Source organism: Oratosquilla oratoria, chromosome 38, assembly GCF_046742065.1.
Source record: "Oratosquilla oratoria isolate Oo_2021 chromosome 38, ASM4674206v1, whole genome shotgun sequence".
Taxonomy (NCBI): domain Eukaryota; kingdom Metazoa; phylum Arthropoda; class Malacostraca; order Stomatopoda; family Squillidae; genus Oratosquilla; species Oratosquilla oratoria.
The window spans coordinates 46,495,463-46,518,218 of record NC_134814.1 but is presented as its reverse complement, the minus strand read 5'-3'; the positions used below and the strand labels follow the sequence as shown (position 1 = coordinate 46,518,218).

The 22,756-nt window shown below is 35.5% G+C and overlaps 1 protein-coding gene across 1 annotated transcript; it reads right to left on the bottom strand.

Moving 5' to 3' along the window:
* Positions 1–9,743: 9,743 nt before the first annotated feature.
* On the bottom strand, positions 9,744–22,080 carry LOC143020063 (protein JTB-like). Its single transcript, XM_076176241.1, has 4 exons — positions 21,918–22,080; positions 18,929–19,086; positions 14,230–14,323; positions 9,744–13,878 (listed from the first exon to the last, which is right to left on the bottom strand). Exons 1-4 carry the CDS (start codon positions 21,971–21,973, stop codon positions 13,716–13,718), a joined length of 471 nt encoding a protein of 156 aa, XP_076032356.1. The 5' UTR covers positions 21,974–22,080; the 3' UTR covers positions 9,744–13,715.
* Between the last annotated feature and the right edge of the window lie 676 nt (positions 22,081–22,756).

Below are 22,756 nucleotides of genomic sequence, written 5' to 3'. Positions count from 1 at the left end.
TTTATATCCTTCTTAGTCAGGAACGTAACTCCACCCCCTTGATTTACCTCTCTATTTCTAATCCAATAATTATATGCACCATGTCCTATACTGTTGGGTAGTAGTAGACCTTTCAATTTTGTCTTTACAATTCCCATTATGTCCACTTCTTTTTCCTTCAAGTAATCATTCAGTTCGTTTAAGCCTGTTATTAAGCCATTTATGTTTGTCTAAGACACTTTTAATTTTCTGCTACTTCCATCGTGTTTTCTATTTCCTTTCCGTTTTTCTATGCTATGAACCATTTCCTCACTTTCATATCCGTTACTCTACAATAGAATTTCTCTTTTTCTGACTGTTCTTTTTTCGTTTTTTCCTTAGCTTTTAGTCTTTTTGTTTTCTCATCCTCTCTTTCCTCTTTATTAATTTCTCTTTTTATCCATACCTGTTTATATTGATCACTGTCTGCTAGTTTCCCTGTTTTTGCTAAGATATTCTCTGCTGTCGTTTGTGACTTGAATTTTATCTTAATTGGTCTGGTCTTATCTGTATTGTATTTCCCTATTCTATATATTTCTTCAATTTCTTTCCCTGTTTCTTGTCCATCCCCTTGAACTACTTCTAATATCTTGTTTAACTTTTCCTTCTCTTTTACTCCTGTGGTCCTCTTTGGATAATTCTTCTCTTCCATTCCTAATATAATTATGCATTTCTTTTTGTCCGCTAAGTCTCTTACTATATTCTTCTCTCTCATTACTTTGATAACTGTGTCTTTAGTTTGTTATTTCATCTGTTGTGTCATTATATCTCTAAATACAATTTTATTGTTCTCTTGGCCTTTTCTCCAACCCTGTGCTTCTTTTGCTATGGAGTCTTTATTCTTCTTCTTTAATTCCTCATTCACATCTTTTACTTCTTTTAACTGTCTTTTTAATTCTTCTATTTCTTAATTTAGGTTTTGGTTCTCCTCCTTTAGTTCTTCCAGTTTATCAAGTCTTTGGGTAACTAGTGTTAATTGGTTAAACCTAACCTCCCATGCTTCGTTCATTTTTTTTTTTTTTTCTCTCTCTCTCTCTCCTTTAGGTTTACTAGTCGGGAGAGGTTGCCAACCTCCTCCCTCACTAAATTCATAAAAACAGTTAACTTCTCTTTTCATTGAGCTGCTATTATCTATATTTCTGCTCTTGACACCTCTGCTTCCTTGTTCTTCCTCGTCTGTGTGTTCTGCATCCCTTTTGTTTACACCCCTTTCTAACATAAGGGGCCCGTTCGTCACCTTCCTCATTTCTCCCCATTTTCCTCAGTAATCCCTCTCTCCTTTTTCTTCACATTCCCACTACACCACGAGCTTTCCCCTCCCCTACTAACACAACAAAGGTACTCCCTCGTTGTTGAGATCGATGAAACTTGAATTTTTCCTGGAGTTTCAAACTTCGCTGTCACTTCGACCGACGTGTGTGTGTGTGTGTGTGTGTGTGTGTGTGTGTGTGTGTGTGTGTGTGTGTGTGTGTGTGTGTGTGTGTGTGTGTGTGTGTGTGTGTGTGTTCACCTTGGTCTTTGGATAACGTGCTGGACTCGTGATCGACAGCTAATTCCCTCCCGGGAGAGAGCTCAGAGCTCGTATGTGCAATCTATGGGCAATGCCGTGACCTTACATGCACACACACCCCAAACTCCCCGCCCAAGAGAGTTGGAGTAACGACTCGAAGCGCAGCGATACTGAAATTATTTCGGCCTGGGCAGGATTCGAACCTGGACCCCCGTAGTGACAGTCAGGGACTCTATCAACCGCGCCACCGAGTCATTCGTGTGAGTTTATGTATATATATATATATATATATATATATATATATATATATATATATATATATATATATATATATATATATATATATATATATACAGTCGAACCTCGAAAGCCCGGACTAATTGGGGGGAAGGGTGGTCCGGTCATGCCAAAAGTCCGGTCATCGAAAATATCGCCCTAACACCCGTAGATTTTCGTAGCGGTATACGTATAGGTAATGTATGATATGGCATAGAAACACATAATAATAATACTCTAACACTGTAATAATAACAATACTGTAATAATAATATAATACTGACGCTCTACTTACGTTCATTCGTTTTACGTTTTTTCGATTTTACGTTTGAACTGATTGTAAAACTTTTTTTTTCTTTTTTTTTAGTTTAGCGCGCTCTCCGTAGTACGAGACTTTCAAACGATACTTACGCATGACATTGCGTCCATTGTTTACATGGCACAAACGACGGACTGAACGTGCCTTGCCTCCTCCTCCCCCTCCACCATCTCACTTTATGTTGCTTGAATTTATTTGAAATTAATGTTATTATTTTACAATGCTTATATAATTAATGATTTAGGGGTGTTTTATATGATACGGTAATAGAAATTTTGGATGTATAGTACAGTATGAACGGCCATACATTACTGGAACGTACAGTAACAACTTACGTTCATTTTCACGTTACGTTCGGAACGTAACTAAAACGTAAGTTGAGGAGCGTCTGTACTAATAATTCTGTAATAATAACTGTAATACAGGCATGTAAATGTACTGTATATACAGTGTACTGTACTGCATTTTTTATTACGTAGACTGTAAATATCGGAAGGTATGCACGCGGGACAGTGGTGGCAGCCAGGGTTGCCGCGTTTTCTACACTGCCGTGTAGAATGGGAGTGTTGCCATACTGGGGCATACATTTTTCTCGGGCGTGTGCAGACTTTCATAGCAAGATATACTTGTCAAATTTTGACAAAATGTTGGTTCTAGTTTTTTTATTCTTGAATGTATATAAGGCCCCCATGCCCTAACATATTCAGTAAGATATAAAAATTCTTGTTTCTATATTATTATCGCTAAAAGAAAGCTGAAACTTTAGCGTAGAATTTTTTTCTACACCGTAAAAACGTATCTTTTGGGGTATATTTTATAAGTAACACAATTACCAATAAAAGTCATATTTTGATGTACCATTTATTATTTGATAACTAGTTCTATGATTTTTAAACAAAAGTTTGAGTTTTTGAATGTTTTTAACAGCCTGCTGATATGTAGAAAAAAAAATTCCTCATGTCCTTGTGCAGTTGCCACATGCCGCTATTTTACTACGTTTTGGTACAAAATTCTACGAAACGGCAGCCCTGGTGGCGGCTTGACTGGTCCGGGTTTGAGTACACGTGTACGGCCGTCGCTGTCACCTACCGGACAAATAGGGAACTTTGCTTGAAAAGTCCGCCCTTTGTTCATTTCGACCGGTCATACGAGGGTCCGGGCATTCGGGGTCCGGGCTTTCGAGGTTCGACTGTATATATCATATGTGACATATCTGGATTCTGATAATCAGGGGCGTCTGCAGGATCTTTTGTGGATGGGGAAGCAAAATTAAAGATATCATACATATATGTTTATTGGTATAGGATTATATTAAGATACACTCTTCAAACTGGCCACATAGGCATATACAGTATTTACATTATCTACGTGAGTTACATTTTGACTTTCATCAATCATACACTGATACCTAGAAATTTAACAAAATTATACAAGACGACAGGCAAAGTTTCAAACATACCCTGGATTTTTTTTTTTGTTTTTTTTTTTTTTGGGGGGGGGGTCAACTGCCCCTCTTTGCAACCCCCCCCCCCCTCTGGACGCCCCATGTACTGAATGGTACAATGTTGTTCCTAATCAACTTTCACCTTGAATTTCCATATTTTTGAGTGAATTTGCCAGCTATTTGGGTTTTCTATTTGTAATTAATTTGTGCTCATTCATTATTCTATTTGGTTTCCAAACTTCTACGAGGCTTGGTAAAGATATGTATAGGTGTCTCCCGCTTGTTCAAAAGCAATTTGTGCACACGAAGATTTACCGCCTGATTGCAATATACAGGGTTGGAGTTATCCACCTGAATTATACCTTCTTTCAATCTGACCCACAATTTGACGTTTTTTAACATGATTTTAAGCAAGCTTGTCATACCTAGATCAAAATTCATATGATTCCAACTTGGTTTATATCACTTCATTCCCCAGTCATATTTCAATGAAAATTCAAGTATGGTTCCAACTTAGGCTAATTTACCTTGTAGACTATTCCAAGAGTATTTGTATGGAAAACTGTATTTACCCTACTCTTCACTAATTTGTACCTACTACCTTTGTACAATTCTACATAGCCCCATTATGGCAATGAAATACAAGACAATTTTACCACATCTGCCTTTCTCATTACTACTCGTACCTCCACCCTGACTTCATTATCTTTATTTCCTTCCTTACACAAGCTACCTAATTTCTTAATTTGTCTTGCTCACACATAATTTCAAATCTTATGTGAGTTTTGTAATATCTCCTCTATCCATTATATGTACTATCTAACTTGTCCTGGTTCTTTATTTTCTTGTTTTATTTCCCCTAATACATTCACTTCTTTGTTATTTTTTCTGCCTACATTTTAACATTTTTCTTTAGATTTTCAACTACTCCCCCAGATTTTGCTCCATACTCTTGGGTTGAAGGAATTCTGTTGCCCATAAAAGATGGTTATTATCAAAAGGTTAGTTAAAACAAATCATCAACTCCTCAGTTTCATTAATATCAACAACTGGTGACTGTACAACAGAGGTAAATTGTCAACAATCCTTTAAGTCTACTATGTACAATTTTGGAAAGACTGGTTTTGTATTTACAATTTCTCTAGTACAATGTAAGAAATAGATTGACTTCAGTTCACAGAAATGAACTCATCAAACTAGTAAATAATTTAACAAATGAAAACCTATGCATTCTTTCCAAAACAAAAAGAAAATGAAGTTAAACTGGTTCTATGTATGGTTTTACAGGAAAATATTTGAGAAAGCAGATTCATGCATTTAATGAAATAAAATTGCCATTATATAAAAAACAAGATAACCCATTTTGAAAAGGGTAATCCCTTACATTTCAAACCTAGCTTTCTTTCTGTTGAGAGCACTATGATAATGATTTTATTTACCAAAATGTAAAGAGAGTGAGAGTATCAAATCTCAGAAAATAAAGGTTATAAATGGAAAAAAAAAATATCCATACCACTTGATCTCATAATATGGTTGAACTGTTTTCACATACTTTATAGTAAAGTACAATACAGAGTACTAGGTCTTTATGTATGTATGTACTGAATATACAACAATGGCCCTTCTCAAGGGGGAGGCTTTTGCAGAAAGTGAATTATAGAATCTTCAACAGATCTGCAACCTAAACATCACTTTTTAACATTCAAACAAGAAAAATTCAGTCAAAATCAGCCAAGACAATTCTAGTGATGTAGCCAATATCATTTATAGAAATGATATAGGCAAGAGAAAAGCTACATTAAACTACAGAAATGACATGAGGACATATGACAGCTTAACATATAGCATAAACAGAGAGAAAAATTTATGATTGACTGCTATTAATGGAAGTATTGAGTAACAACTTGAACTGTACATGTATGGAAAAGTACTCCTGTTTCAGTATCTGAAAATAACAACCTTACAAGAGCAGTACTTTCTCAACCAGAAAGTAGCATGTGCTTTTTTTTTGTTTTGTTAAAAAATATCATTACCTATTACATCAGGAAAGATCGACATCAAGAAGACAAATAAGATGGATTCTTTTTTAAACCAAATTCTATTTGGCACATATTTACAGCATTAAAAATGACCATGTAATTCCAATGATATGATTATATCAAACATTCTCCCATTTTCCATTGGTCCATCCTATCCCACAGCCATACTTCAATAGATTGCTACATATCACAACCACACTTCATGACCTTTCATGTGATTTCTGATAGAAAACATCTAACACTTTCTTCCCAGTTATTCATGTGTTATTTTAATTCTCTGATTATATCCAATGCCAAAATGCGTCATAAATTCTCCAGCTCAACCCTTCTATATAAAACTTCTGGTATCTCCTCCCACAAAAATATATGTATATATCAATGTTATGCTAATAGTAAGCATTATCCCATGTAGCATTTTTCATTTTCTTGGTGATTCATAACCTCCTGTTCCAAGTTTGATACTATCAAGCTTCAAATTACATCAGACTGATCCATGAGAGATGACAACAGATTGTAAATTTCTATACTTGATTCATTATACTGTATATGCAAAAAAAAAAAAAAAGAAAAAAAAAAAAAAAACTCATTAGCCTGAATACCTCTGATATTATCCCATCTGAAATTAAAGCACTTGTAACTCCATAACCAACGGTTCCCAGCCTGGAATAATTTTATTCAAATAAATTCAAAACATTGGGACCAATGATGTGTGCCTGCTAATGATAGTCCTGAAAGAAGGAATGGCATCAGAGAGAATCCCTGCCACTGGTCTTCAAAACTCAAGTCTCTGGACAGGGCCCAAGATTCCTGCCAACTTCAGCTATATTTGCTCCATCTTTTCATATACAGAAAGCTAACAACCAGCAACTGCCCAAAGTTCATTCTCAGAAAGATTAATGAGAGGGCGCAAGGACCACTGCCAGTCATTATGGGACAATAGGATTCCAGTCAGTGAAGATCAAAGCAACAATTGTATATCATAATTTAGAAAACAAAGTTGGCCCAAAAATAAGTTGAAGAGGATAATTGGGCAACTACTGTAGTACAGCTAATTCCCTATTTTCCAGTGTACAGCTCATTTTCTTCAATAACAGCTTAATGTTTATATCATATAGAAGGTTGATGTAACAAGGACTAAACAACCACACACCAACAGTCCTAGGGTTTCTCCAAAGATTTCCCACCAAGATGAGGCTGTCCATACTACATTAAACTGCAATAAACTAACACAACTATACAGGTTGCTGCAAAGTACATGTGACCTTATAAAGGTTGGGTGACCTTATAAAGGTTGGGAACCACTGGTATAACCTTTCACACATGCTGTTTCACTCTAAACTTCAGGAAATAATGCCACACTGAATCAATTATACATTTCTTTCCACTCAAGTGTCTGTGACTGTGATAAATGCGTAATATTATACCAATAGCACTTCTTTAATTCATAAGTTATGAACTACCTCACTATACCTAAATACAGTAACCTTTAAATAAAAATTTCCCAAAACCCAAACTACTTAGAAGTCAAGAAATCATACTAAACCAACTCTGTTCCTCATTTGATCATTCAACATAAAAAAATCTTTGCTTTAAATAGTATTAATGTGTGTGACATCCTCTTTGAGTAACGTGAAATGAACCTTTCAACTGACATATTTGGTTTAACGTCACAAACTCCCTCTCCCAGAGAGGGGACAGTGCCTCATTCCAAAGGACTTTTTAAAGCTGGAAATTTAAAGTAGTATGCTCTTACTATGAATTTGTTTGCCTGGCAGGACTAGAACTACCTCCACTGCTGACCTCTACCAAAAGTAGTCATGCTCTCACCCACTCATCAAGTGAGCATTTCTTAACTGATGTACATAGCTATTCATTCTGAATCTTTTATATACTGTTGATGTGGTGCACGGAAGAAGAAATCTTTAAGATGAACAGATCTAAACTGAAGATTTATAATAAAAAACATGGGTGCATAGGCTGAAGTGCCAGAAAAGTGTCATGGACGGAGAAAATTTGGAATTGTGAGAGCATAAATAACCTTCATGTACAACCTACAATGGTAGACAATGAGAAAATGAGTATTTCCTCGTCATCACAACCAAGAGTAATTTTGTATGTACATACAACCACACAACTACTCTTACTAGATCTAAAAACTTCCATGAGTCTCATTAAGATATACAGACGCTCCTCAACTTACGTTTTAGTTACGTTCCGAACGGCCGAACGTAATGTGAAAATGAATGTAAGTTGTTACTGTACGTTCCAGTAATGTATGACCATTCATAATGTACTATACATCCATAAATTCTATTACCGTATCTTATAAAACACCCCTAAATCATTAATTATAAACATAACATTGTAAAATAATAACATTAATTTCAAATAAATTAAATTCAAGCAACATAAAGTGAGATGGTGGAGGAGAAGGAGGAGGAGGAGGAGGAGGAGGAGGAGGAGGAGGCAAGGCACGTTCAGTCTGTCGTTTGTGCCATGTAAACAATGGACGCACTGTCATGCGTAAGTTTCGTTTGAACGTCTCGTACTACGGAGAGCGCGCTAAACTCAAAAATTCACTCAAAATATTTTTTTTAACAAATTTTTTTTACAGTCGGTTCAAACGTAAAATAAAAAAAAACATAAAACGAATGAACGTAAGTAGAGGAGCATCTGTAGTGTGTTATCAGAGTAATACTCTATAAGTATGATACAATGAGATTGCCTTATACTTGAATAGATGTAGAAAACAATATTTTAAAGGACAAAGATTCAAACCCAATTTGTTGAAAGAAATGCACATCCTTACATGCACTATGCTGCCAGGTCCCTCAAAATTGTGATAAAGTTATAAGTTTAGGTATAGTCATGTGAAATTACTTGTTGCCTCATGATTCACTAAATGGAAAACCCAGTTATTTGGCAATGGTCCTTGGGCCTTCCCACAGATCTTTCTGGGAAGAAACTTCTGTCTTGTCTGTGTTAACACAACACAGACAAGACTTTCCATGTCATTGGATGAAAATGGTATGGAAAGAGGACCAAATGCTGGATATCAGCTCTCCATGTGTGAAAAAAATAACAAATACAGATGAAGTTGACAGAGAAACCTTGGGCCTAGTCTGGAGATGGAGTGTCAACCCCTCAAGGCTGTACCTCCTGATGGAGATGAGAGCATTGAAATGTTTTGATAATGGGCAGCTTTACTGTCCATCTTGCAGGACCACCACAACCAGGTACCCCTCATTGGTCCCTGATAAAATGTGGGCGTATGTGAGTGAGTGCTTGTGTGTATATATAAACATACACACAGCAAGGCCCTTTTCCCCTTAAAAGAAAGATGACATAGTCAAAGAATATATCCACATCATACATAAATAGTGCCCTTTCAACCATTCTTCCCATCTCAGTAACTTGAGTATGAGGTTTATCCTGTCCCCTGTTGCACTGCTTGGGTCAACACTACTCTTCCATATATGGGTCCAACAGCTCAAGTACCCCCTTTGTTTTACTGCATGTTGATCCACTCATCAATACAAAATAATTCATGAAACAGCTGAGAACACCCCTTCAGGCTGAAACATCCTTTCATGTATTCAGTCTACTTCCACTCCTATCTTTTGCACTCTCTTTTCACTGTTGAATATGTATTCCACATGCATTCAAAGACCCCTTTACCCTATATCCATTCCATTCTCTTCCTCTCGAGCTCACTCCATCCACTCCACTTTCCACAATCTCTGCTAGTTTTTCTTAATTCCGTCTTTCCATAGCCTATACTGTGAGACTTAGTCTATGCCCATTTCCCTGATATTGACCCCACTCACAGGGATGTCTCCACAGGAGATAACCTTCAATGGAGGAGATGATGGGGATGCCCACAGAACTCACGGCTGAGGGAAGTCAATCAAACCTACTGAGAGTTATTTGGACCAATTCCACATTTACCTCAAACTTCATTATTTTCATTCTTGACCCTCACATAAGTCCTTCAATTCTGTTAAAAAACTTATGACTGTCTCCAACAACTCCAAAAATTTTCATTATCAATCCAGTCACATATCATTTCCAAGTCCAAGAAAACTCAAAAACAATCCTTTGGGTAATGATAAATAAGGAAATAAATAAATGAATAAAAACAGACTACAGTATATAAGAAGTAAAGGAAAGTAATTACATCAAAATTTTGTTGTAGCAAAGTTGATATGATTTAGGCACAAGTAAGATGGTCTATTTTGTTTCTTTCGTCCACCCTCCCATGATACATAACATATATCCCAAAGGCCCTCCCCAACTTATGAGGGTGTGGCCTCAAGTTTCAGTAGCTGGAAACCTGCAGCCTTACAATGGCTGGCAATTATCATTAAGCCTTCCTATAGATCTCAGAGGGAAGAAACAATGGACTGTTATCAGAGTTGTATTACTGTGGGACTTCCTATGTCATTGGCCTATAATGGTAAGAGGAGGGAAGCAGTCACCAGTTATCAGCTCTCCTTCTATGAAAAAAATGGAATACAAAGTTAATAGAGAAAAACTGGGGCCAGTTTGGTGATTGAATGTCATCAACCCCTTCATGATGCACTTTCAAATGGAGGTGATGATGTTGACAGATTGGAAGACAGTCTGCAGGAAAATAATTCTCTCTAACATCTGTTTTGCTAAACCACCATTTGCATGTAATGAGCACTGGTTCTCAGGACAATGAATATATGATAAAACTACAGTGGTAGGATGGTGTATCTAACACTGGTCAGGAACTAAACAATATCAATAATTGTCCTTTCAAGTTTTAACTGGAAACCCACAGCTCCACAGTTGTTGTTATTATTATTGTTGTTATATTCTAGACTGTCTAACCGAACAACCCCATCTCCCTGAGGAACGCTATGGCTGCAACAGGATTTTCCCACAAATCCCTTATAGAATATGTTGTGTTGTTGGCTTGCATAACTGGGTACAATGCAATCTTCCATTATGTGTTGTATAGTATGGGGCAACATGTTCCATCCTGGACAATTATTTGTGATGCAGTCATCCAGCCACCTCTGGTAACTTAGAAGGGCTAGATGGCAGCCATACTGCAGCCTGGACAGGTGGACTCAATCCTCTTGGGGGAGAGAGGATTCAGAGGGATGGATATCAGGGGGTTGGGAATGCACCAGTGTGTTGTTTTTCAGTCTGTTGATGGAGCAGTGAGCAATATGATTATGGATATGCTTCTGGAGGCAGGTGTCTTGTGGTTGTGGAAGAAGAGAAGAGAGCATTTGTGTGTGACAGGTATTTGGGTATTGTTTTGATGTTCTCTGTCATGTAGTGTAGTGGATGGGCTATGTTTATGGAGGCTGCAGCAAGTGTTTGTGTGCCTCTTATGTCAAGGTGATCCTTGAATTTGAGGACTTTAGTTTCATGGTGTAGATAATGTGTAGGTGTTGTACTTGTGCAGCCTTTAATGATCTTTAGGGCTTTGTTCTGTATAGTCTGTAGGGTGTTGTGGCATATCTCAATAAATTAGGGGCTCATGTGGAAAACAGTGGTGGATGGAGGGAACTTGATGGAAAGACCAAGAATGAGGTGGATGAAGTGAAGAGGGGCATTAGATGCACAAGGAATGTCTATTGAACAGGAAAGTGAGTGCAAAAGATTGGTGAATTGGGGGTGGTCATAAATAGATGAGGAAAGGATGCAGCCTGAAAGAATTTCATGTCTGCTCTGTCTATTTAGAGTGGTTGAGGGAGGACATGGATAACCTTCATCTATGGGGCGCTATGATGGGAGGAATAATAAATGGGTTTTTGAATGGGTGTGGGATGGATATAGGGTGGATATATGCTTTGACTTGGACATCCCTTATAAGGGAGAAAGGACCCTTTGGTATTTGTATTATCATTACTATTATGTAAACTTTGATAGCATAAGTGTATATATCAGTACAGACACAATTAACGAATCATACCTTGTAAACAATGATGACTGATAAGGTATTTCTTTTTTCCCATAGTAATTGATTAACCCCTTTAAGCAATTCTAATACAATAATCAATTCTTTTCAAGGCCTGCTGAGAGATACACAGTATGTTAGTAAGGTCTGTGCTTACAATACTTTGTTTTAAGTATCACATGTGTAGAACCAGTGATGGGTACCTGTATATGGTAATTCTACAATATGAATGTCAAAGAGAACCCTCTCCCTGTCACCAATATTCAAAAGCCGTCAATACCCTCACCTCCATCTCAAGGTACTTCCCCATACTTGGTCTTCTGACCATGTGCAAGATCTTTCAACCAGTTTCAACTGTATTTCCTTTACCTTTTTACATAAGGAGAGCTGAAATACAGCAACTTCTCTACTCCTATTATCATAAGCTGGTGATAGGAACTGTCCCATATTAATACAACATGAACAAGAGTCTAATGTAACTTCCTAGGTGGACGTACGAGAAGACCAAAGGACTGATGCCATCCACTCTGAGGCTGTGGATTTCCAGTCAGTGAAACTTGAGACAATTACCATCATTGCACGTGTAACTATCGACTCAAAGAATTTGTGATATGTGTTTACATTTTAAATGCACCAATTGTACTGGCATTTATGTACATCACCCTTTCCCAACCCTTCCATCAATCCTATTGTAGACAGTGTTTTTTTTTTCAAACTATCTCACAATTTGAAGTGTAGTTTAAGGAATGTTAAGATATGAAAACTAAAGGTACTACAAACACTATGCACCAAAAGGACTTCAATTTCGGTCTTATTACTGTAACTATGGATTTGTTATGAGTATCTCTGAGATTATGCTGTATTGCCTTACTCTTTATGCTTCTCATGCTTGATTTTCTAATTCCATATAATTTTCACACTGCTGCAGGCCCAAGTCAAGTTTATCCAAGAGATCACTTTTTCCATTTATGCTCAACATCTTTTCTTCATCCCAGCTCTTTCTGCCTTACTATATTTGATGACACATAACAACCCCCTTCCTCTACCAACAGGGAATATCTAGAAAATTTTTGATGTTATGACAATATGCACTGTTCCAAGATACTCATACTATAAAAAATACCAATTACATAAAATGGAAATTGCTCATGAACATAACTAGGAATTTTTAGTGGTTAACAATAGATGGCGATGATAACAGTGAGCCATACAGCAACAATGACTGTTGGTATTACTCACTGTTATCACCCAAATTTCAAGTTTCTTCCAGAAGCTAATGATAATGCATGTTGACTGGTGACATCCACAATGAGAGGGAAAGAAAGAAAAAATTATAAATAAAGGGAAAAAAGTAGCATGAATACAAGACCACATACAATTAATAACTGGTCAACATTTTAAAGTTGGGTCATACACAAAGTTGTTTACCTTACAGCATCTGGCTGTAATTTTTGCATTAATTCCTTTTCTAATGAAAAAACCCACCATAGTAATAACATTGTAATAATAATAATAATAATAATCAATAATAACAGGAATAAAATGGTGTTTAAACAAATAATATTGTAATATAACAGACTTCAAGCCATACAATACATAAGGTATACTTTCAGAGCCTTTTTTTTAAGAAAACAGTGGGTTTTACGTGCCATCAAATACAATACAACACTTCCTTTTCCTGACACAGATTTATTTCCTCCCCCTCCCTGCAGCAGCATCTGCCATATCTCCAACATAGCACAGGTATTATAATACTATAGAACTATAAAACACAAAGAATTCATGAGAGCACAAGCACCAAGTGTGAGGCATGTAGACCTAGTATCCTCAAACACAATGTCATGGAGACAACTGCCAATATAGACGTGCAGCAAACCCATGAAAGTCATGAATTGGGGAATTAAGGGGTTTATGCGGAAATAGCGAATTACAAAACTGAGTTACATGGAATTCGTGAAACTGCTGTATATTTATTGATAAAAATGTAAAATTTTGTATGTATGATTAAAAAGTCAACTTACAGTAATAAGCCCAAGATTCAAGAAGAATAATCTGCATTGCAGCAAAGATTTTTTTTTGTACAAATGTTTGAATATTTTCATCAAAGCATAAAAACAAGCACATCTTTACATTCATGGAAAACATACATAATTAATACTCAATAGCAGTAACTAAACACCAGCAGCCACTTGGCGCTGAATACGTTGCAAAATCCGATGATCTAATGTTCTCTGACGGAAGAATGTTGCAGCACCAGCAACTAGACCAATTGCACCCATAGTAGTTTCAAAGGCCCAAAAATGTCGTTCTTCTAGTCCCTCTATTCTGTCACACCTGTCAAAAAAGGCAAATCTCACTAAATCCAATCAGAAATATTAATATTAAGCTCCTCCTGCCTTTCCCAGTGCACTACACAGCAGCCATAAAGATCGGAATGAATGGAGACTGGCCATGAATAGATTTAGAAAGTGGATAGCACAAAGGGATGTTCCTGCCTGTTCCATAAGTTTTTTTGAGTGGATGAAGGTGGAGGGGTGTCATCACACAATGAAGCAGTGAAGGTAAACAAATTCCAGTTGTTTGCCCCTGCTGTGAAAGTGCTGAGATTCACTGTAATAATTTTGACCCTTGTGGGGTAGTAGGAAACATTGCCCCAATATTTTGCAAAGTTTGACAAAAATTTACCTGCGATAGACTTCTCCTGAATTCTTGCATTTCAACTTTTGTCGGTGACCAGGAGTTGAGCAGACAGCTGGTGTTTTACTTTTAACCTCAAAATCTAGAAAATTAAAGAAAATCATACAAAAATAAAAGCAACTGCACTATACTACACAAATCAGGATTATATGGTACTATGGCTGTGTTATAATTCTTACAAAATGTATCATTCCTATAATATTCATCTATAAAACAATTGCAATTATTGTAATTATGAATAACACTGTTGTTATTATTATCAATAAGTATAATGGCTGTTGTCCCGAGGAGAGGAAGTGGTACCCTCCAACCCGGTTCAAGCTAACTTCACAATTTTTTTTCTTTGCACAACACATAGAACAAACTGGCTTATCTAAGTATAAAAAATCAAGCAAAAGCTTGCAAAACTGTTACCCAAAAGAAAAAGAAAATTAATATATCAATTCAAACTTCATTCCTAGAAAAGGAAAACTGTTGTGATATCCTTCCAAGTGTGTGTGTATTTACCTAGTTGTATTTTATGGGAAGGGGAGCTATGCTCGTGGTGTCCCGTCTTCATATATCATTTTATCTAAACTATTTTTAAATTCATATATTGTTTTTGCACACACTACTTTCTCATCTAACTTGTTTCAAATATCTATTACTCTGTGAGGAAAGCTATTCTTTTTCAGATCTCTTCTATAGCTGTCTTTCTTGATTTTCTTTCTGTGTCCTCTTGTATTTCTTTCATCCCATTTTATTAGATCCTCTCTATCAATAATTTCTATGCCTTTCATGATTCTGTAGTTATCAAATCTCCTCTCTCTCTTCTTTGCTCTAGTGTCTGTAGCTCAAGTTTTGCTAGTCTCTCTTCATATGATAGTTTTGAGAGTGTTGGTGCCAATTTTGTAATTGCTCTTTGTATTCTTTCAAGTTTTGTTATACATTTTTTTGTACTTGGTGACCACATCGTTGCTGCATATTCCAATCTTGGTCTTATCAAAGTGATTAATATTTTCTTCACCATTTCTTCATCCAGGTATGTAAATGCTACTTTGATTGTTCTTATTAAATTATAAGTTTCTCCAAAAATCTTGTTTATATGTTTCTCAGGTGACATATTATTCATAATAATGACTCCCAGGTCCTTCTCATTTTCTACTTTTTTTATTCCTTCTTCTCCCAATTTTTATGATCCTTCTATTCTTTTTTTGCTTTTTCCAAATTCCATTATACTACACTTTTTGGTATTGAACTCCATCTCCCATGTCCTACTCCATTCCCATATTTTATTGAGATCACTCTGTAGTGACTCACAATCTTCTTCCGTGTTTACTTTTTTTAACAGTTTTGCATCATCTGCAAAGAAGCTCATGTAACTTTCAATTTCTTTATCCATATCATTAATATATATAGCAAACATTATTGGGGCCAAAACTGTTCCTTGGGGAACACCGCTTATTACTTCATACCAGTTAGTGTGTTTGTCTCTTATCACTACTCTCATTTTTCTTTCTTTCAAAAAGTCTTCCATCCATTTAAGCAGTTTGCCCTGTATTCCTCCTTCAGTTTCTAATTTCTTAAGTAACTTCTTATGTGGTACTTTGTCAAAAGCTTTTTTTAGGTCTAGAAATGCACAATCAGCCCATCCATCTCTTTCTTGTATTATATCTATTAGCCTTGAACAGAAACATATTAAATTGGTGACACATGATTGTCCTTGTCTGAATCCAAACTGCCTTGGATTTAGTACATTGTTTTTTTTTTTAAATACTTTACCCATCTACTTTTGATAATTCTTTCACAGATTTTTGCTATTGTATTTGTTAGAGAGACTGGTCTATAGTTTGTAGGGTCCTCTTTATTTCCTCCTTTGTATATAGGTACTATATTTGCTTTTTTCCAATCTTCTGGAACTTCTCCTTTCAAGGAACTGTTTATTATGATATGTATTTTGTCTGCCAGTTCATTCTTGCATTCTTTCAAAATCCAGTTTGCTATTTCATCTGGTCCATGCGATTTTCTGACATCAATATTACTCAAGTGTTTCATTATTTCGTTCTTTGTTACTTCTGTTTCTTTCATAGGGGGGACTTTCTCTTCCCATTTGATCTCTCCAGGTTGTATGTTCTCCCTTGTAAACACCGATTTAAAATGCTTGTTCATAATTTCCGCCATTTCTATTTCCTCTGTGTATTCAACTCCTTGTCGTAATTTCTCTAATTCTTGTTTGTTTTTCAGTTTGTTGTTTACAAATCTGTAAAATAGTTTTGGTTGATCTTTACATTTTTCTATGACATCTTTTTCATATTTTCTTTTTTCGTCTCTGCACACTTGTACATATTCATTTCTATAATAAGTATATATTTTCCATTTTTCAGGTCTTTTGTCTTTCTTCCATTTGGTCCAAGCTTTATCTCTTTTGTCTTTTAACTCCTTCCAACTTTTGTTGTACCAGCACTTTACATATTCTTTTTCTTGTTTTTGTCTTGGGACATACTTTTCCACTCTTTTTTTATATAAATTTTTGTCAAAATATTCCATTTCTCTTCTACTGTTGTATCTTTGTGTATTCTTTCCCAGTTTTCATTTTGAAAGAATTCTCTTATTTTATCAAAATTTTGTTTTTTCATACATCAATCTTCCTTTTCTATATTGTTCATTTCTTTTCATGTATTTTTCCTTATTTAGTTCTAGTTCTATCAATATGTGGTCACTTTTACTTATTTGTGCCTGGTATTCTATCTTTTCCACTATTTCAGGTTCTGATGTGATTATTAGGTCTAGTCTCGATGGGTCTTCTTCACTTCTATACCTAGTGTTCTCTTGAATCCATTGTGTCATTGTGTGGTCAATAATCATCTCAAGTAGAACATTTCCCCATGAGTCTTCTCCATCCTTTACTGTCATCTCTTCCCAGCAGATTTCTTTGCAATTAAAGTCGCCCATCATAACTATTCTTCCTCCATCTTCCATTATCCTGTTTAATGTTATTCTTGTGTCTTCTAACATACTTTTATGTTCACTCTCTTCCCACGAGGCTATTTTTGGGGGCACGTAGTTTATTACAAAATTTCTGCTCTTCTTATCTCTGTCTTCTACTTCTATCATAATCATCTCTACTCTATTCTTTCCATATGTGACACTCTTCACGTTTATATCCGTCTTAGTCAGGAATATAACTCCACCCCTTTGTTTTATCGCTCTGTTTTTAATCCAATAATTATATGCATTGTGTCCTATGCTGTTGGATGGTAGTGGACCTTTTAATTTTGTCTCTACAATTCCCATTATGTCCGGTTCTTTTTCCTTCAGATACTCATTCAGTTCATTCAGTCCTGTTATTAATCCATCTAAATTTGTCACTCTTAACTTTCTGTTATTTCCACTGTATTTTCTGTTTCTTTTTTGTTTCTCTCTGTCATGGTCCATTTCCTCACTTTCATCTTCACTACTCTCCAACAGAATTTCTCTTTTTCTGACTCTGTTCTGTTCTCGTTTTTTTCCTTAGCTTCATGTCTTTTCTTTTTTTCCTCCTCTCTTTCCTCTTTATTCATTTCTCTTTTTATCCATACCTTTTTATATTGTTCACTTGTTGCTAGTTTCCCTGTTTTTGCTAAGATATTCTCTGCCGTCGTTTGTGACCTGAATTTAATCTTAATTGGTCTGGACTTATCTGTACTATAATTCCCGAGCCTATACATCTCTTCCTGAACTAATTCTAGTAAACTGCTTACTTTTTCTTTTTCCTCATTCATTCTTGTGGTTCTATTTAGGTTATATTTCTCTTCCATTCCTAATATAATTATACATTTCTTTTTATCTACCAAGTCCCTTACTACTGTATATTCTCCTTCTGTCTCATCACTTTAATAACTGAGTCTTCAGTTTGTTCTTTCATTTACTGTTTAATTATGTCAGTAAATGCAACTCTACTGTTTTCTTGGATCTTTTTCCAACCCTGTGCTTCCGTTGCTTTGGCCTCTTTATTGTCTTTATTATTCCTCTTTAATTCCTCATTCTCCTCTTTTACTTCTTTTAACTGCCTTTTTAAATCTTCTATTTCTTTAGTTAAGTTTTTGTTCACCTTCTAAAGTTCTTCCAGTTTTTCAACTCTTTGCGCAATCTTTGCTACATTACCGAACCTCTTCTCCCACAGTTCGGTCATTTGTTCAAGTTTTTCTTCTAGTCTTGCCAATCGGGGGAGGTTGGTATTCTCCCCCCCCTCATTAAGTCCCTGGAAATTATTTTCTTCACCTTCCATTGTGCTGCTCTTATATATATTTCTAATCTTAATGCTTTTACTTATATTTTTGATTTCCCCAGTGTCGTCAGCTGATCTTTTGTTTACATTTTTTCTGCTGTCAAGGGGAGCCCGTTCGTCTCCCTCCTCATTTTCTTCCATTTCCCTCAGTAATCCCTCCCCTTCTCCCCTTTCATTACCTTTTTACTACACCACGAGATTTCCCCTTCCCTACAAATACAATAAGGTACTTCCTCGTAGTTGAGATCCACGAAAAATGCGTTTTTTTCTGGAGTTCCAATCCACGCCGTGAATCCGACGAAAGTGTGTGTGTGTATTTTTATACAGATGTGTTTGAAGGTATGGGCAGCAGGTTATTACAGATGCTTAAGTATTGTATTATGTTGCTGGTGTTGACTTTAACAAATGTTTCATTCTTAAGAATTGTTAAACATAACTTACCTGAACAAGGTTTGCACTCCTCCAGTTCTGTGTATTCCTCCTGCTTCCAACAAAGATCTCTGGAAGTCAAGTTCGACAATTCATTTTCTCCGTGAGTATGTCTTCTGGTGTCACCTGGTGTCCATTCATTTTCTATGATGAGAACCACAACAGAAAGTCTGAAATATAGAAAGGCAAAAATGATAAGCACTATCTTTCTTTTCTCCTTCCTAGCCAAGAAATTCTGTCTCATTTCTAATTCTGAGCATTAATCAATCCTCTATATGTGCCAATTCATATTAATCAAGGGTAAGCTGTGGACTTCTAAGGAGGTATAGATATTCTGTTTTGCATCTGGTACAGTTCTAGCTCAGTGAGTTTTTTTTTTTTTTATCATTTTCAAATTTTGGTGCTGGTTCACTATTTCAAGGTTTCTGCATATATGAAAACTTTGATGCTATGCTCTGGGATTTGGGTAGGAGAGCCATGTGCAAATATGTTAAATAGCATTTAGGATATTCCTCCTTAACCACTTCAGTACAACTCAAATTCTCATGTGCAGCATCGGCTGCCATATGTAATTTGCATCACACTACTCACATTATAAAGTCACCGCTGTATTACTCATTCTCTCTTACTCTGAGTAATAATAAAAGCAGAAGACGTGATCAAACCAGTTCACAGAATCCTGGGTAATTCATGTACAACTACAAAAAAATAATCAAGATGCCGATGCCGGCATCTTCCTGTATCCACTTGCACCTCATGATGCCTATGTAGTACCAAAGTGGTTAAATAACTGTTGTATAGTCTTTTGGTTCCTAATTGATGACTTTTCAGAAACGCATTGGCTAAACACAATTTTCTACTGACTAGGATGTCTGACGGCCATTTCTTGTTATTGTGTAGTGTGTGTGTGTGTGTGTGTGTGTATATATATATATATATATATATATATATATATATATATATATACACACATACACACACACACACACACACACCAAGGGCTTTTTCCCCTTCCAAGGGAGATATCCAAAGTCAAAAGCATAATTCCATTCCCACCCATTTCATTCCCACCCACTCCACTCCTATTCACCACCCATCCCTCTTTCCTCTTTTCTTTATGGATTTGGAAAAGGCTTATGATTGAGTAGACAGGAAGGCACTGTGGGAGGTTTTGCAGATACATGGGATAGGAGGAATGCTATTAAGAGCAGTCAAGAGTTTTTACAAGAGTAATAGAGCCTGTGTCAGAATTAGAAACGGAGACAGGGAGTGTTTTGAAGTAAAGGTGGGACTTTGCCATGGATGTGTCATGTTGCGATGGTTGTTGTACATTTTTGTAATACAAATATCTAAACAAATGATGCATTTCTAATTTCTATTCTTAATGGTTATTATATAAATATGCCAGCTATTTGCCACAGTGGTATTGGTACATATTAGATTGGATTAAAAATAACTTTGGCCAAATCCACTAGTGCCCCCAGAAACTGCCATGACGCCTACTGGCGTACATCAAATACCTATAATTCATTACTTCTTTGTACTATACAATAACCTTTAGACTGCTGAGTTACAAATGTTATCAAAATAATATAAAAGAATATGTATATTAGCAAAATTCCAGAATCACTCAAACAGAGACATTTAACATAAAACTGACATTGTCCAATAGCTCCTAACCTATTATAATCTAACCTAACCATTTCACTGGGAATATAGATTTTTCAAATGCAAAAAATTAAAGTGAAAAATGTGTATGTAATACTGGAATAGAACTAGCTTGTTTTCTAAAATTTCTGTTAGCTACATTTCTTCAAATTTGTTATATAACTTGCCTTACACATTTTTCATTATGTTGCAAATAATCTTTAATCTTATTGCCTAGCCTTTTTTAAAAAAATACACAGGCAGGTAAAGTTTCATAAATTATGGTATTTTCTTAGACGTGCACATTTACACAATAAAGTATTAGAAAATTAAATATAAATTTTGTGAATTATAATACATTGATGTAATTATGGTTTTTTTGGTGGAAATCAATAACAGAAAACACTGCTACAAGTGATAAACAAAAGAACAAAGTTGCAGCGACTCCTTGAGACACCATCTTTGTTTTGATAGATTCGGAGGTCAAAGACGATGATGATGACAACCCTGATGACCAATAGAATTACTGGTACTGCATTACTAAATGCAAGTTAGGTTAGGTTGGTAGGTTAGGTAGGTTAATTTAGAATAGACAAATTTATTATGCTTTAATTTCTTCAACCTCTGCATCTACCAATACAAAGATGGCATCCCAGGCAGTCACAATGGCTACATTCATTTGCGTATCACCTTTAAGTTTTAGCAACTTTTTTTTTTATTAATTTCCACCAAGAAAAACATATATTTATATTACATTCATGTTTTATTATTTACATAATTAATGTTAAAGTTTCTATTGCTATATCACATAGGTGTACACTTCTAAAAATTTGCGAAAATTACTGGATTATTCCACAAATATGGTCATATCAATATCTACAAGACACCTCAACATTAATGTACCAAAGTCACCTACACTCTACAGTAACCTACACAATACCTTTAGTATTGGCTGAAGAATAATATCACTACATATGTATTTTGCATTTCAACCTAGGAAGCTAATCATTGGCTTCCTAGCCTGAAATGCAAAATACTTATGTACCATTAGCCTAATCTAATGGTTATGGTAGCCAGGTCACCAGGTAGCCATCTGGACATTTTCAAACGATTCTGAGTACTGTCATTCAAATACTATTTTACCACAGAATTAATTTCATATTTTGAATACACCAAATTCCACTTATAAGTGATTTCATTTAGAAATTACCATTATGCACCAGACAAAAAATATAATGAAAATGTGCTAGTTTATTGTATTTCCTCCAGGAAAGGTAACGATATGGAAACACCTGGCACAGGCTCTCTAGTTCTACATATTTTAATGCAAAAACAAAACACACTTGAATCATACCCTACAAGACACGATATCGCTAGTACCATCCGCTTTCGAGAACATGATTCTATCATTTTAAGATGAATATACTTCCTCTTTCTGGTTGCATCAGACACACAAGAAATTTCCAACTTTGTTTACATGTATGTGTCAGTGTCACATTGTCGAATGCTATATTGTTATAAAATATCAAAAGTTTGTTTCAAAATCGTTAACAAATTAATGAATTTTATGACATTTAAAAAAAATCGTGAATACAGCGTAACATTTCTTTTCTAAGTTTTATATACTTGAATTTCATTTGAAGTTGAATTTTACGTGGGTAGTATCAAACTTTCTGTATAACTACCAAGTAGTAAACACAGATTTTTTTTGTTTTGTTTTGACTTCACATGTGAAATAAGGTATTTTTACTTCTAATGTAGTTTATAACTGTTTTAATCCGATGTTTAGGATATTCTAAAGTATATAGGTTTATAGCAATTATGCATTCCTTGGAGAAGTTGCCTGATGTGATTTTCTTTGATCCAGTTGTTTGTTATCCCTGGAGATGCGATTTCTGTACAAGTTGATTTTGAAATTACTTCGATGATTTAGTTTGTGGTATCTTAAAATAGATGTTCCATTCATTATGAGGATAATTTTGAAATTGTATAGGGTAAGTAATTAAGAATGGGAATGCGTTCAGTATAATATGTGCCATAATCAGGAGGTATAGCCAGACAACTAGAAACTTTTTATTTTCATTTATATGGATTTTGTAATACACAATCATATTCATTTTTACGTCGTTTTCTGTGGCATGTGTACGTTCCACGACACTATGGACAAGTCGTATCATATCTCCTTAAAAACAT